This window comes from Fusarium proliferatum, assembly GCF_900067095.1.
Source record: "Fusarium proliferatum ET1 genome assembly, contig: FPRO_scaffold010, whole genome shotgun sequence".
Classification (NCBI taxonomy): domain Eukaryota; kingdom Fungi; phylum Ascomycota; class Sordariomycetes; order Hypocreales; family Nectriaceae; genus Fusarium; species Fusarium proliferatum.
The window spans coordinates 437,708-453,635 of record NW_022194799.1 but is presented as its reverse complement, the minus strand read 5'-3'; the positions used below and the strand labels follow the sequence as shown (position 1 = coordinate 453,635).

At 49.9% G+C, this 15,928-nt stretch overlaps 5 protein-coding genes across 5 annotated transcripts; 2 read left to right on the top strand and 3 right to left on the bottom strand.

The window, feature by feature from the left end:
• Window positions 1-13: 13 nt before the first annotated feature.
• On the bottom strand, window positions 14-1,737 carry FPRO_11580 (putative high affinity methionine permease; the record flags this gene model as incomplete). Its single annotated transcript, XM_031221072.1, has 4 exons — window positions 14-389; window positions 437-516; window positions 560-1,518; window positions 1,560-1,737. The coding sequence occupies 4 exons, from the start codon at window positions 1,735-1,737 to the stop codon at window positions 14-16; spliced, it is 1,593 nt and encodes a 530-aa protein (XP_031086667.1).
• A 264-nt stretch (window positions 1,738-2,001) lies between these two features.
• Window positions 2,002-3,400, bottom strand: FPRO_11579 (putative NADH cytb-reductase; the record flags this gene model as incomplete). Its single annotated transcript, XM_031221071.1, has 2 exons — window positions 2,002-3,278; window positions 3,325-3,400. The coding sequence occupies 2 exons, from the start codon at window positions 3,398-3,400 to the stop codon at window positions 2,002-2,004; spliced, it is 1,353 nt and encodes a 450-aa protein (XP_031086666.1).
• Window positions 3,401-4,080: 680 nt separating this feature from the next.
• Window positions 4,081-5,772, top strand: FPRO_11578 (putative monooxygenase; the record flags this gene model as incomplete). The annotated part of the gene is made up of 2 exons (XM_031221069.1): window positions 4,081-4,213; window positions 4,256-5,772. The coding sequence occupies 2 exons, from the start codon at window positions 4,081-4,083 to the stop codon at window positions 5,770-5,772; spliced, it is 1,650 nt and encodes a 549-aa protein (XP_031086665.1).
• A 112-nt stretch (window positions 5,773-5,884) lies between these two features.
• On the bottom strand, window positions 5,885-10,539 carry FPRO_11577 (uncharacterized protein; the record flags this gene model as incomplete). Its single annotated transcript, XM_031221068.1, has 13 exons — window positions 5,885-6,452; window positions 6,502-6,585; window positions 6,627-7,239; window positions 7,281-7,345; window positions 7,389-7,439; window positions 7,507-7,578; window positions 7,619-7,733; window positions 7,776-8,075; window positions 8,122-8,922; window positions 8,964-9,197; window positions 9,239-9,739; window positions 9,801-10,311; window positions 10,354-10,539. 13 exons carry the CDS (start codon window positions 10,537-10,539, stop codon window positions 5,885-5,887), a joined length of 4,101 nt encoding a protein of 1,366 aa, XP_031086664.1.
• Window positions 10,540-12,599: 2,060 nt separating this feature from the next.
• Window positions 12,600-13,346, top strand: FPRO_11576 (uncharacterized protein; the record flags this gene model as incomplete). Its single annotated transcript, XM_031221067.1, has 4 exons — window positions 12,600-12,887; window positions 12,918-13,011; window positions 13,064-13,111; window positions 13,162-13,346. 4 exons carry the CDS (start codon window positions 12,600-12,602, stop codon window positions 13,344-13,346), a joined length of 615 nt encoding a protein of 204 aa, XP_031086663.1.
• Window positions 13,347-15,928: the final 2,582 nt, after the last annotated feature.

Below are 15,928 nucleotides of genomic sequence, written 5' to 3'. Positions count from 1 at the left end.
CAAGTCAGATTCCCTAATCCCGCTTGACAGGAATCTTTCGGTACCTCACCGTCTCAACACCAGAGTCATCAAACGTTCTATCCGCAACAACCTTGTATCCTCCAATCCTGGGAAGTATCTTTGTCCAGAAGCTCCAGTAGACACCACCAAGGATCAAAACACCAACACCAACGACAGGGAACACGTAGTATGGGTATCCATCGGCGTTCCAGTCACCGTCGGGTGGGATAAAAGGCACCAAGGCGAGGAAGATGTTGGCGAGGAGGTAGATTATGGATATGGGGAGATATGTGTGCCAAGGTGATGTCCAGTTCTCGGGTTTCTTGTAGTGTAGATATATCAAGCCTGCGGTGACGAAGCCATTGATCCAGGAGCCGGGGTATGTGTACCTGACTTGTTAGCCTTGTATATGGGGCGTAAAGGAAGAATAACTTACAGGTTGATGATAAAGTTATAAGCTGGTCCAGCAGGCGGAGCAAGAAGCACAACAACCGTAACAATCCAATGAAGAAAAAGCTAAATCGTCAGCCTAACCCTCACAAACAGAAACATAACTTACCGCAGAAGCCGGTGCATTAAATGGCTTGTTAGACGCCCAGAATCGACTAAATGGCAGCATCCCCTCCTTAGCCAACTCCTGATTCAACCTCGCATGCGCAAACGAAACAGCAAGCACATTCCCAAGATTACTCAACGCCACAAAAGCAGGAAGACTCCTCGCCGCTGCGCTCTCACCAAAGATGTTTCGGAAAAAGAGACCTGCAACGATGACTTCGGACTTGGCGAGGTCTGATTTCGGAATCGCTGCAAAGTACGCTACGTTGGCGAGGACGTATAGAATCGTTACGCCGCCGATGGCTATAGGCGCTGCGATGGCGAGGGTTTTCTTGGGGTGCTTGAGTTCGCTTACCACGTAGTTTGCGTTTTCCCAGCCTTTGTAGCTGTAGATGATATTCAGAAGGGCGTTGGAGTAAGCGTATGCGCCGCCGCCACCGTAGCCGTCTCCATCTTCGATTGTGAACGCGTTATCGAAGTTGTGAGGGTTGGGCACGCGGCGATGACCTGCGAGGGCGGCAAAGCCTGAAAAGACGATGAAGAGAAGAATGACGACTTTGAAGACGCCAAGGACGTTGAAGAGACGAATACCCCACTTTGGGGTTACACTGTGCATCAAGACGGCAAAGGTCACGCACGTCACTGCGATGCCGCGGGCTTCCCATCCATCGGGTGTTTCTCGTCCAGACGCAAAGAGGATATAGCGTCCGAAAGCAAGTGAGTTGCCAGAGGAAAAGCCGAGAAGAATCATCTGCGATGCGAGAACGCAGGTCGCCAGATATCGAGGACGGCGATAAACGCGCTCGAGATAATTCTTTTCGCCGCCAGATCGTGGAATGGCCAGGCCGAATTCGAGAAAGACGCTTAGGCCGCAGAAGGTGAGGAAGCCGCCTATCACCCAGAGCATGAGGGAAATGCCGACGGAGCCAGTAGCTGCAAAGATACTCGACGGCGTTGAAAAGACTAAAGGTCAGCGTGGTCACTTCATAAGATGGAAAACTTACTTCCTGTCCCAATCATCTTATTCAGAATCAAAAAGACAGCACCGGTGATACCAATCTTTCGATCCTCACTGTACGCAAAGTTCTGCGCGTCAATGGTACTCCCATTATCAGGCCTTTCATCACTGATGTCATTGTGTCTCAAGCCATCAAAGGCCTGGGGTTCTTTCCGGTCCGCCATTGCTGCTGCACAAACTAAACATGAGAATTACGTGCAACTTATAACAACGAAAATGAGGCGCAGATCGATGTCGACATTTAATCCTGGCGACACGGAATATGCAGTGAGTTACTCAAAACGGCAGGTCGTGAGATTTACGCCCGTTGGTGCGGCACACAAAAATAAGCTCATAAGCATAAGACAAGGTTTCAAGGGTGCCGATCCCACGACGTGGGGTGTGCGGATACGGATAATATGCAGTGTCATTAAAGTATCTAAAAGAGTCTAGAAGCAAAAGATGTGATCACTCATCTTGGCAGAAGCCCCGGGCTGCTCAAAGCCAAGGTTGCCAAGCGACGTCTTTGCCGCCTTTACCATCCCCGGCGGTCCACACAGCATGATCTTGGACTCTGCGCCTGGCGCGGGGAACTTTTCCTCCATAAGCTCCTGTGTAGCGTATCCCGTGCCGTAAGCCCAATTTTCCGGCGCCTTTTCTACAACGTAGTACAGCCGGAAATTCTGTGGGTACCGACGCGCAAAAGTTTCGAGTTCGTCGCGCAGAAGAATATCTTGTTCTGAGCGGTTCGCGTAAATGAGGCTAACCTGTGTCAAGTCGCGATCGTCTTCGCAAATAGCACGGATTATCTGAAACATGGGCGTTATTCCCGTTCCGCCGGCGAGCATGCCTATTCGTTTGCAGAGACCGTTCTTATAGCGCATTGCGCCCTTGGGACCGCGGAAGGAAACCTCATCGCCGAGGGAGAGGTTGGCGAGGTATTTTCCTGTCAAGAGACCGTCGGGGTAGCACTTAATGACGAGCTCGAGTCTGCCGAGATCGTTGTTGTTGGAGATGGGGGTGTATGAGCGGTTGACGATCTTGCCGTCGATCTCTGCCTTGATGGCGAGATGCTGGCCTGTTGGGAGACCGAGGACTGTTGTGGGTGTTGGGAGGCTGAAGACAAGACGGTAGACGTTGGGGGCGATTAATTCCTTCTCGGCTAGAGGGAGGGCGTGGTATGTTGTTGGGTCGAGCCAGCCTCGTTGGATTAGTGGGTTGACTTTTGTAACCTTTGGCATTTTCTTGTGAGGAGCGTAACTCATGAAGCCTCCCTCTTCAAAGTGAAGATGCTTGGAGAGTTTCTTGGCGGTGATTGTACCAGCGACGGTGAAGAGCGCTGAAGCAATCAAGAATCCTTCTAGAAATCCAGGTCCTGAGCTGCTGGTCTTCAGCTTGGGTAGTGAGTTTAGCATCTCGGTGTTCAATCGGTATGCTTGAAGTGCAACAGCGCCAACAGAAATAGCAGCTGTAGCTGTGAGTGCCGTTGAAGTAAAGCTGTTCCCAGCAACAGCCTTTGGCGTTGCCTTTTTGAGCGTCACAGCTTTAGGCGCGCCTCGTACAGGTGCACCACTGTATGTCCCAATGAGATACTCCTCCATAATCTCAAACGCATCTTCAGAATGACCTGCATTGTCAAACTCCACCGTCGAATCCTTTCCAGCGACTTCGATTAGAACATCCGCACCACCAGGATGATCCTCAATATATTTCGTAACATCATAGACTAAACCGTCAGAAAGATCTCACCGCCAAAACCAAAAAAGACATACCTTTTCCGTTAATGATTGTCCAACAATCATCACGAGTGCTGTGAGCAGCCACTTCCTTAGCAGTAAACGAAGCCATTTTCTCTAACCGTACAGAAAAACAATTACGGAGCGCAGGCGCGTTATATGAAGGCAATCAAATACCACCTCGAGGATTGGCCAGGTAATTTCCTCATCTGGTCAAGCCGAGGCTCCAAGGTCTTTTCTCGGCCGACTGTGGGTCCGGAACGGCCGAGAGACCGTGCTTGCTCCGTTTCATGATTTCACCAACTTTGAAAGGATATAAACCCGATCAAACATGGATACAAGGTTGCATTGACCGAGGCACGGAATTCGGTGTCAATGGATCCGTAAATGCCGTCGGATTTGTTCTTCATGCTTGAGTGTGCCAAAAGACATGATAAGCTGCCAGGATCTGTACCAATAAAAGCTGCCATGACTCAAATGCGTTATTTCCATACGAATAAGCTAATTTAGTCAAATCATCGATACCCGTCCAATAGTGCAAGCCACACCGAAACTTAAGTACTCACCGGCGTACAGCGGAGATTTTATGCGCCACCGAATCATCCCGTCCATGCGTCAAAATCTTCACCCCTATCCATATCCATATCCATCCATATCTACCGACAGATTGCAAGGTTTGGAGATCCACTCGAGATTGAGGCTCTGAGCCTCGGCTCATTTAACGTCGGTGGTCTATATAGACAGACACTCCGTAGCAGCCTGTCATTTGTTAGACAATTCTCAGCATTCATCATGGCTACTAAACGCTTCCATCTTATGGGTGAAGACCCTTCCACTGCCCAAGAAATTGAGATCCCTACGTCATTAGATGAGCAAGGTCTTCAACATTTGGTGGCGTCGCATTTTGCAATTGTTGATCCATCAGGTAAGTCGATTCACCGACCAAAGTGACGTCGCTAATTTTTAGGCATTGGCTTTGTCACCGAGTCTGATGCTTTGACGACTGTTGCAGACGTCCTCGCCGCTGATGACATTTCCATCACCATCGATGGAAAAGCTGTCCGTGAGATTCCAGGTCCAAAAGGTCTGCCTCTTGTAGGCAACTATTTCGAAGTCTACCCTGACCATCTCGGTAACCACCAACGGTTATTCGACAAGTATGGCCCTCTCTTCAAGACCACCAACATGGGCAGCACCATTTATCACACAAATGATCCCAAGCTGGCCAATATTGTTTTCGGCGAGACAGACTTTTTCTCAAAGCGCATCATCGAAGGCCACCCTCTGTTTCCCATCAAGAACAAGGAGGCTGGTGTTTTCCTTGGTGACACTGATACAGAAGAGTGGAAAGAGGTACACAAGTTTCTGCCTCCTGCTCTTGGTCCCAAGGCTGTGCGACACTATGCCCCTACCATGCAAAAGACTGTTGAGGATGCGTTCAAGGTCTTTGACGAACTCGATGAGCGTGACGAGGCTTGGAATGTGTATCCCTACATGTTGAAGCTTGGATCCCAGGCTGTCGGCAAGTTGGTGCTCGGCATGGACTTCCAACACTTTACCTCTCCTGATGCACGACCTCATGCGATGGTGATGAGAATTGCGCAATCTCTGGAACTCAACAAGAAAATTACCTCCATGGGCAGCTGGTACAAGAACCTCCCATTCGGTGACCCCCAACGTCTTCGTGACGCTCGTGCTCACATGGAGCTGATGATGAAGGAGTCTGTCGAGAACGCTTCCAAGGGTGAGGGCGACTTGGAATTGCAAGATGCTGCCGTTCAAGCCGAGAATATGGTCGATTACGTCCTTCGTGCTAGCGATAGCAAGGGCAACAAGCTTCCTCGTGAGCGCATTATGGAGCCCCTTGTTGTCGCCACTGGTGCCGGTTTCACAACGACTAGTTCTCTTCTGTCATGGCTGCTGTATGGCCTTGTTGCCTACCCCGGCATGCAAGAGAGACTCCTCCAAGAGATGGTCGACAATGGCTTCGATGAGAACACCCAAATCACTGCCGACCTGACCAACAAACTTACCTTCCTTGACAAATACATCAAAGAGACACAACGACGACACAACCCTTCATACCAACCTGCACGAACAGCATCCGTCGACATGATCCTCCCTGGTGGATATAAGCTTCCCAAGGACTCTATCGTCATTCCCGCCCTTCACCACATTCACAATAACACCAAGATTTGGGACAACCCAGCTCTGTTTGATCCCGATCGATGGGACACTGAGCGTGTCAAGAACCGCCCCAACGCTTCATACATTCCTTTCGCCACTGGACCTCGTATGTGCGTTGGTTTCAACTTTGCTCTCCAAGAAGTCAAGGTTTTCCTGCCCAAGTTGGTGTATCGATACAAGTTCAGTCTTGCACAAGATGGACCTGTTGAGTATGATCCAATGTTTCAACTAATTCGACCAAACAACCTGTATGTGAGGGCAGAGCGAAGGATAAAGTGGCCCTCAAAGAGCGATTAGATTGGAGTAAGGATAGACAAAAGTATAATAGATTTAATGTACAATAGATGAGATGAGATTACATATAAATATTGATATGCATGTGAGTAGATTGGTGTCATCCTCGCAGTGTCTACAAAGCTGAGTCTTGGGCAAGTAACTTCTTTGGATCGCCAGTCTCGATGACTCGCCCATCCTTCATGACAACGGCAAGATCAAAGTCTGTCACGTAATCGAGACGATGCGTGACTTCAATCACTGTTCGTCCTTGCATGACCTCTCGAATGATGTGCCGTACGTCTTTGTCGGTAGCGTTATCAACACTGCTGGTTGGTTCATCAAGTAGCACGATCTTTGAGTGTGAGAGTAAGGCTCGTGCGAGACAAAACAATTGGCACTGGCCGACGGAAAAGCCAAGTTCGCTGAGATCAGCATCGAGTCCACCGCGAGTGTCAATGGTTGCCCATAGGGTAGTCTTTTTCAGAGCGTCAATAAGCATTTCATCCGCTTGGATGAGTGCTTCAGGGTCAAGATTCTGTCGTACTGTGCCTGATAGATTCACGGGATCTTGAGGGATTGTCGTTATCTGGGATCGGATATGTTGACGCGGTATTGATGCGAGGTCTTTGTCGTCGATCTGGATGCTTCCTGATTGTAGCTCGAGTAACCGTAGAATTGAGAGCATAAATGATGATTTGCCACTGAGATGTCAGCTAGCTCATCGGATCATCAATTGGGGTTGGACATTACCTTCCAGTACGGCCACACACGCAGACCTTTTGCCCGGCTTCAATCGCAAGCGAAACATCGCGGAGAACAGGTTGAGAATCGCCACTAGACTGTTAGCGGAATCCCAAGAGCAGGCTGTCACATACCTGTATGATGCAGTCACTCCATCAAACACGATTCTACCGCCAGGCCAGTCGTCTGGGACTTCAGTTTCACCCGACTTGTTCTCATTTGGGGTATCGCTGATGAAAGACTTCAGCCGGGCAATAGCTCCGAGTGAAGTCTCGAGAGTCGTCCATTGATCAATCACCGTTGTTAGTGTCATATTGAGCCCCAGAAGGTTCACCATGGCGAGCCCAATCGCGCCCTCACTAGTGGTGCCAGGAATCCGCAGGGCAATCGTAACCAGCACGATGGCCATCCCGGCAACGAAGAGATCGAGTACTAGTTCCAACCATCGCTGAATACAAAACATTAGGTAGAAGGGCTTTTGCGAGGTGTTCAGCATGCGGAAGCTTTCAGCGAGAAAGTCGTTTGTCCACCCGAATGAGCGAATAGTTGCTAGCCCAGCTGTAATCTCTGTGAATTGTGTGTAGAGCGGTGTTTTGGCTTCCAGGTCCAGGAGTCGCATTTGTCGAGATGTGCGCAGGTAGTACTTTTGGATGAGATACAGAGCCAAGAATGAAACAGGGAGAAACGCGCCAAAGTAACTCGCTCCGGAGGCCACCACACCAACCTGAACAAGACACCTCAACGTCACTAGGAGGGTTAGCAGAGTCTCGCAGTGGGGAAGCACTTACAATCGAGTGTAAGGTAGAACGCTAGCGGGAGAGACATATCGATGAGTGTCATGTCCTGGCTGAATCTACAAAGATCAGTAAAGACTAGGGAAGCGGGTCTTGACCTACCGGTTCAGAATGCTACCACTTTCTGTTGATGTAAAGAAATGTAATGGGGCCCTGCCGAACCAAGTTAAATACGGACACCTCCATGACTGACGAGTCCAATACAAGACGGCGTACGTACCTGCAAACAGAGTTCAAAAGCTGCTCATGGAGATTGATTGATGATTTTTCGACGCCGACAATGAGAAAGTAACTAAAAGTCAGCAAGGCACCTTTTTAGGTGATTCACTTACTCAATGTTCAAAAGTGCCAGGGCCATTGAAGCAACGACTAGCCCTATATAACCTCCAGCATAGTGAGCATCCTTCGAGCCCTCACCTTTCTCCGTCCAAATTCGTAACCAGATTTCTACATCGTTAGCTTCGTCGGAGTGGCGCGCACAATACTCACGAGGCATGGCTTCAAGAACGGCGCCAATTACTGAAGTTGGAAAGATGATGCTAATCACTTTCCAGCCCATTGACTTGACATATATCTTGTAGCAATCTGTATCCCCAGTCTTCCGAGCTAAGTCGATTTCCCTCTTCGGAGGAAGCTTGACTATATCTTTCTGTACAAGCTGCTGAGTTTCGATTGGTGCGATAGTGTTTAGAGTTTCGGTGGCTTCAAGTTGAGAGTATTGAACTTGGTTGCGAGTGATTCGGCCTTCTTCAATTACGGAAACAAAGTCCGCGAATGGCAAATAGTGAACTAAACTGTTAGAAAAGCTTCAAATCGGGAGAGATCATACCGTTACTGGTTACCAACACAACGGTGCTTGACCGAAGCAGCCCTTCAGCTACCAGAAGGCGATGGAACACTGCATCAGCAGTCGTTTTATCAAGGCTGCTAAAGACATCATCAAGTATGATGAGCTTCTTTCGCGAGTACACAGCTCGTGCAAGAGCAACCCGCTGCTTTTGGCCTCCACTCAACGCCACTCCACCAGAACCAACAATTGTCTCTTGGCCTTGGGGCAGTTGATGGAGATCCTCTTCCAAAGCGCAAGCATGAAGGACTGTCGACAGCCACTTGTCGTCCATCGGCGAAAGCCCAACGACGTTTTCTCGAATTGTGGTGTTGCGGAGCCATGGTACCTGGTCGCAATACGCAAGAGAGTCCTGGGTCTTGACCGTCCCCTCCGATGGTATAAGTTCACCGATGATCGTTCTCAAGAGTGATGACTTTCCGCAGCCCACTCTGCCTACGAGCATGTTTAGTGTCCCGGGCGAGATTTGGAGGTTGATATTGGTGAGCAAAGAATTTCCGTCGGGTGTCTGAACGCTGACGTTCTGTATAGTGACGGCATCAACATCGACAGCCTCCTTGGCAGCAAGCTGCTCATCCAGGAGCAGAAAAGCTTGAATCCTGCCACTTCCCCCGACAACACCTGCGATCTGCATCAAAGAGACGAGAATCATGACAAGGGGCTGAGTCACAACAGAAATCAGGGACAGTGATGTGAACGCTTCTGCGACACTTAGGCCTCCATCTGCTTTGGTCCAGTAAATTGCAGACATGATGACAACCACTGGAGTCAGCTGGGCAGATATCATGGCTGGATAGTTAGCGATGTAAGTCAATTATGAAGCAACTTACCGAGAGCATTGAAGTAGACAAGCAACCATCGGAACTTGGCAGACACTTTGAGCTCATGGACTCTGAGGCCCTGGACCATTTTGAGAAAGAAATCTGTCCAGCCCATCATTTTGATGCCTTTCATCTGATTGAGCATGCTTGATGTTTCACCAACTCGCTTTTGAACAGCTTCATTCCACTTCACTGTCGCTGGTTCCATGGCTGGAGAGATGACGCCACTGACAATCGTTGTGACTTGACGGTTAGCTTGGTCAAACGAGGGATGGAGTACTCACTGACGGTCGGGACCAGCACAAGCAAGCTAGGCTTGCCAACTTGACGATAAAGCAGATAAATTCCCACAGGAAGCTCCAGCATGTTTGCCCACATATCATGGACCGAGGCTCCAGCAGCAACAATCGTCTCCACGTCCGCAGTCATGAGTGTAACAGGTGCAGAGTCTTTGATGGAAGTTGTCTTGAGTTTGAGCGTCTTCTTGAAAATCAAGGACACAAGTCCACCTCTGTACATAGTCACCAGCTGGTAAGACATGTGTTTGTGCCAGGCACCAGAAATGGCAAGGCCAAGGTAGATGAGGACTGTTGCTCCGATGAGCCCACTGGAAGTTTGCACCGACATTTCCTTTTTGCTGACGAGCACGATGACGGATTGGATGAGGAAGGGTTGCGCAAAGTTGAAGCCGCTGTGAAGGAGTCGAGGGATGATGCCGGCAGCGAATTGCCATTTGTAAGCGAGGAAGGTGGATTTCAAGAGACTGGGCTGGCCACTATTGCGGGCTGCAACTGTTAGACATCTACAGTAATAAGGTTCGCCATAGATTGGAGAGTCGTGGCCTACCTCGTTCCCATTGTTTCTCCAGCGGCGTGGATACATGGTCTGTGTCGAACTTTGAGTCTATCGCCTGTAAGTCTTCGGTCTCGAGAATAGTGCGATGGCCTTGCAGGAAGAGTCCATTCAACCACCAGAAGAAGCTCCTATTGACCACTCCAGATGCTGTCTCTTGTATCTTTTCCTTGTCACTGAGTGGCGATTTCGGCGTTTCTTCCAAGATCAAGAGGATCGTCTTGATCACAAACGAGGCAGTGAAAACACTTGCAATACTGTGCATCGATCGTATCCAAAAAGTTCGGACGAGGGCAATGTCGAGGATGATGGTTATGACGAGAAATGCTCCGATCAACTTGGATGGTTTCCTGGAGTTTCGGTGTTCAACAAACGACAGAGCGGCAAGCGCAAATGATTCAATCAATCCAAGGACGGGCTCGGCGATTGCTGTTTTTGTTGAGTTTTGTCGGCACCAGAGGACAAGCAAAGCGGTTTGGAGGCAGGCATAAATGGCAATCAGGGTCTGATTCGTTAGCACATGAAGTAAAAGGAACTGGTTGCTTACCATTTTTGCCCATAGCAAAGGTTTAGATTTGGTGGCCCTCTCATCGTTCCAAAGTACGTAGAGTCTTAACGGCACAAGCAAGATGAACAGACCAGTCGGGAGAAGAGACAAAATACTTTGCTCAAAAAGGATCGTGAAGTCGAAAACACCCGCTCTCTGCGGGCCAAAACTGTTGTTCGCACTCATGGTATGAGTCTTTCATAATCTCGAGAAGTCGCATGTTGTCGCGTCTCTCCTGGTTATATACCATGAAGCTGAAGGAAGCAAAGATGCCCGGCGCTCCAAGGCACCTGAACAGGTTTAGCGCGGAGTCATGATTGCTGATGGTGGGGTCATACGGAATACGCAGTATGGGGTACGAGTTAAGCTTGGTGCTGACCTACTAAGATTGTCACGCGATCGATAATATAATCAGCGCGGCTCATTTTGATTCCGCCCAGCAGCAGAGGTGCAATATCGATATCAGCATCCTTCAAGGTGCCATAGTATCTGTGGATACCTTCAGTGATATTACCTTTCTCATTAATCGACGGGAAGGGACGGAAGCGAGAATTATGGAGAACTTGGCGTGCTGGACAGCAGAGTTCCAGTGGTTGGTACCCACTGATGCCCTGTAGCACGACTGCTGTTTTTCGGAGGAGCAAGCGTCCCAAGACCCATTCATCGCAGGAGAAGTCAGGCTACAGGGCCCAACTGGCAGAATGCCCGCCTTGAGAGAGGGTCCAATTCCGGCAGCCCTTAAACCCAGACATGGACATCAACAACCAATGCTTGCACTTTCGGCCTTCGCAATGACTTTATTGACAAGCCTTCTAATCCAGAGCATTTTTGACCACAGCAAAATATGTGTAGACAACAGAGGGACTCTGACTGCAGGTTGGCCACTTACAGGCTTTTCCTTCGCATCGAAGTACCCAGGTCCCCTGATTCCAGTGGAGGTGTGCAGATGGCTCTGCCCCACTTAATCCTCTGCACACACCATTGCACTGTTCTGCGCCAAAGGTCTCAAGAGAGCTTCTCCGCCGCACCTTAGCTTTCGCTTTTCCTTCGCACCAGCTCCAACAGAACGCAGCGCAGCGTTATTCAACCAACACATGGTGAGATTTCCGTGCAAGGAGCAATCACTCATAAATAGCTTCGCGAGTCTGGCGCACTTCATTTTACCGACCAGCGTCTGCTTCACATTCCCCCGAATAACCTGAACTTCGACATGCTGCCAGACCTCCCCACATCTTGATCACTTGCCAAGCACGCCGCCGCAGCAAACCCGACCAGCGCCCGGAAGCACCGCGACCAAGTTTCCCCGACTCCGAACTGCAAAAAGCGCTGCAAGCTCCTCCGAGCAGTCTCCTTCCGCCGTGACCCGAAACTGAGCTCTTGGAAAGCCTCATCTGATTCGAGCAGTATCAATTTCACTTTGATTCCAAGTTGTTTGGCCGGTGGCAAAGACAGTCGCGAAGTAATCCACGACGCAAACACCCAGGCGTTTTGTGTGCACAAACGACTCAAACACAAGATCTGTCGCCTATCAATCCCAGATGAACAAAGCGAAGCGAAAGGAATCCAAAAGATACGGTTGTCTTGCTGCCTGATATTCTCGACTGTAAGAACCTCCGTTCCTCCCGCCCAACACCGCTTTCATCCGGCATCTTACCCCAGCATCCTCATCTCGACACTCACTCATATACATCCAGCGCAATGCCCTCTTGTCAACGTATAGAGGCAGCAGCAGCTCGGTGAAAGCACATATATGTATCTATATATATATATATATATATATATCCAACGACGGCTCATTGAGAACCTAGCAAGTTGTCCTTGTTCTTCCAGAAGTGTTTTGCTGTATATTACGACCTGAAACTAACAAGATCAATAGTAATCATGGAAGAAGCCAAACAAACGACAGAATCGCCACTTATATATTGTCCCTAGTACCCTTTCATTTTCTCACCCACTTCATCGACATGACCGAGACAGACACTCAGCTGTGTACGAACCGAAGGAAGGGTAGTCGTACTTCAGCAGTCGTCCCTTCTCCGAGTCCTTGTCGTATTCGACTATACAGAACACCCCCTTCCCTTTTGCATATCCTTGCCTTTTGGAGAATCGCACAAGGCCTTCATCCCTAACTACCTAGCACACATCCTTACATCTTCATATCTTGGCTTCATTACCTCTCGACTTCATCACATCTTCAAATCCCCTCTCCTGAAATCCTCCTTTCCTCACATATGCAAGTCCTCAGAATGAGTGAGATCCCTGATCCTGCCCACGCACTGCCGGCCCCTTACCTCATTTACAAGAACCAGCTGAGTGATGACCAGAACCGACCGCTGGACAAGCTCTGGAACGAAATGTTCCGCAAAGAGTACCCTAAATGGGGCCACCTCCGGTCTGAAGCCGACAAGGCCGAATGGGTCTACTGGGCCAACCACCTGAGGACTGCCAAGTCAACCGACAAGTGCTATAACCGTCAGCTTGGAAAGGCAGGGACAGATGGCAATCGGCGAATGAGCTGGGAGTACATCTACGCCGTCCTTTGCAACCCATGATGGTCTCTTCAGACCATCGCGAAAGGTGGCAAGGGAAAGGGGTGGGCAGGCAGAGCCGCTGCCGCATACCCGAATGCCAGTATCTGGCGGGGACAGCTCAACGAAGGTAAGTAAATACAAGGACACCGGTGACAATCTCACTGACTCTTTTCCTGCAGACGCCGAAGAAGCTACCCTTGCTGAGCGCCCAACTCAAGTAACTAAGAGTAAGTAAATACAATGACACTGGTCAATGCCACTGACCCTTTCCTTGCAGAAGTCCAAGGCGCCCGCCATAAAGCTCAGTTCATGAAGACTAAGCCCGGCAAGGGTAACGCCAAGACCAGGGAAAATCCCTTTGGAGCTTTCATGCGCAAGAGCCAAAAGTTTAAGACTACCAAAAAACGATTGAAGAATGCGACCAAGAGCCTCCATACAGAGATCAAGTCAATAAGCTACTAGCTGCAATACAACGCGTCAACAGCGATGCCCGGGAGCGCGACGAAACAATCCTCTTGCTCAAAAGTAAGCTTCGGGAGAAGCAAGAATCCACCCAGGGAAGTGACAGCCGCAGTCGATCCGCAACTTTGAGCCCAGGTCCCGAGGCGACTGTTAGTTGTTCTCGAGCGTCATTTCAACCCTTAAGCACTCGGGTTTGGTGCTGGGGATCGGCGGGAAGGGAGGCCCTCGACATCACCCTGCACGCCGACCCGACCCCTAAGGCAGCTCTAATCGCCGCACTGTTTCAGAGGGAAGGATCGCCAAACCCCATCACAACAGCAGTCCTCCCGCCCTTGGTCGTAACCCTCGCACTCCTATTGCTAGCAGCTGGAGATAGCCCCAAGACCCCCCCACCCCCCCAAAAGGTGGCAGCTTCGATTCTGCTCCATCAAGGGCCCGATCCCAAAGATCACGAGTTCCAGAACACAGGAATTTGTTTGAGCATGTGATCAAGCTCCAGTGGTCCGTTATTCGCGCCGCAGCTCTGTCAGGTGGACCATTCGACGACGAATCTTTGTCGTGTGAGAGTGAGAAGGCTTTTTAAAAGTCAGTTCTCAACGACTGTGATGAGGAAGCCCGGGGATACCTATCAGAGTCTTAGGAAGACGAGCAACAGGGCAGCATTTACAAGGTGAACAAATGGCTTGATCAGTTGAACCCGGAGAGAGGCACAATTATCGTGGCGCCGTCATCTAAGTTCAGGGTAGACTATCCTAAATCTTTGTAAACTCATGACAAGTCTTAGGATAACTTGAGGATATATTATGATGATCTTTACTTGAACACACGACTAGCCTCCGGGGGAACTTGAGGGCGCCACATCTCCCGCTCCTCCTTGCATACCTTTCATTCGTTGCCTGACCCTGGTTCTACTGCACAACCTTCATCAACTCGTGAACAAGGCTGGCAAGTCCGCGGAAATCTCCCTTAACAACTCGGTCCAGGATATTCAGCACAGTTTGTGTAAATGTCATGGTAGTTCCCTCAAAGGCATCTTGGGGGTGCGTCTTGGTGACACAGCGTGGCCGACAGCATTCACAACGAGCAAGATGCTCTCACCGATTGGCTGACAAGTCAGGTACAGGAGCGTGGGATTGTAACTTACAGGAACGGTCGATGGTCTCCAATCACCCCAACCGGCACTGTCTCAGGCATTCACCAGTCCGACAGAAGATCTCTCGGCAGGGCTTCTATCGGAGGTGCACCTGATCCTTCTCCTGGTACAAAATTTACTGCCCGAAACAGAGAAGAATGTGTCGCCATCTGAGATAAATATAAGAAAGAGGGGCAAGCTCTCTATGGTGTGCTCACGTGGTTCGACGCAAGCGACTTGCATAGCCACGAAGACCTTCAGTGTATTCTTTCCAGCATCACTCCCTCCACCTTGGAAGATGCCAACGCAAAAAAACGCCGACTTCGAAACAATTTTCGCAACCTCTTCGGGGGTCTTCCTGATCTTCCTGAAGCCCGAAGGGGTTCCCAGCAACCTTCTCCTCTCCCTGGTCCTCGACGGACTGACGAGGAGCCCTCATCTCGTCAGCAACAACTGGCACTCCCTACAGTTGATCTTAGACAGACAGCTGGTGAGCCGTCAGGACGTGCTTGGCGTGGGACTCGAAGTGGCAAGCGTGGCAAGCGTCCGGTGAATCGCAGAGGCAAGCAGCAGGGTGATATAGATATGGACGCTGGAAATCATGACCAGGCTGGCGATGTGCCCTCGGCAGGTAACGAAGGGGCGAGGACTGCGACTGGGGTACGGCTTGATGGCGATGTCACCACCCTGCAAATAGAGGACACTGCCCCTCGGCTTAGCGCACTCTCGTTAACGGATTCTTGGAGGGCGTTTATCTCTTCATCTTTGGCCTTGAGCTTGGCCTCGTATTCTTCTCGAATTTGTGAGATTTCAAGATCCTTTTCTTGTAGAGATTGTCGTGAGGACTTGAAGTTAGAAACCCCAGCCTCGCGTACGGCGTCTTCGAGATTCTCAAACGTGCGCTACATTTCTGTCGATTGCCTTTCATGAGCCGCTTCTAGAGCTCGTCTAACAGCATCTCTGGTTTCATTGTAGGCGTGGCGGAGGGCAGTAATGACCTCCTCTCTCATACTGTTCTCGATAGCCTTGCAGGCCTGGTTGTGCGTCACCGTCCAATCTTCGAGACTTTCCTGCTGGGACACTTTGGAGGAGGATAATTGATGGATCGGATACACCACCCCGATCTAATTCTTGGGTTGGCTTTTTGAAAGATCTGTAGTAGAGAAAGAATTTTACGATGTGACCTTGCTGTTTTGTTGGTGCAACGGCCCCGCCTGTACTCAAATACAAACCCCACTCTGGCAACTGTGATGCAGAGCAAACAACTGGTGACTGAATCGAGAGGCTATTGAACGGAGGGGGCTCCTTGATTGACTAGAGCTCTTCTTCCAAATTTCAACTCTTTCTTATCCAACCCTGGGATACATTCCTCCTTTGCGTCTTAGCATCAAGGAGGTAGGCGTGGATATAAGGCTCGACGAGGAGAAATACCCTCGCCGGCGCATGCAAA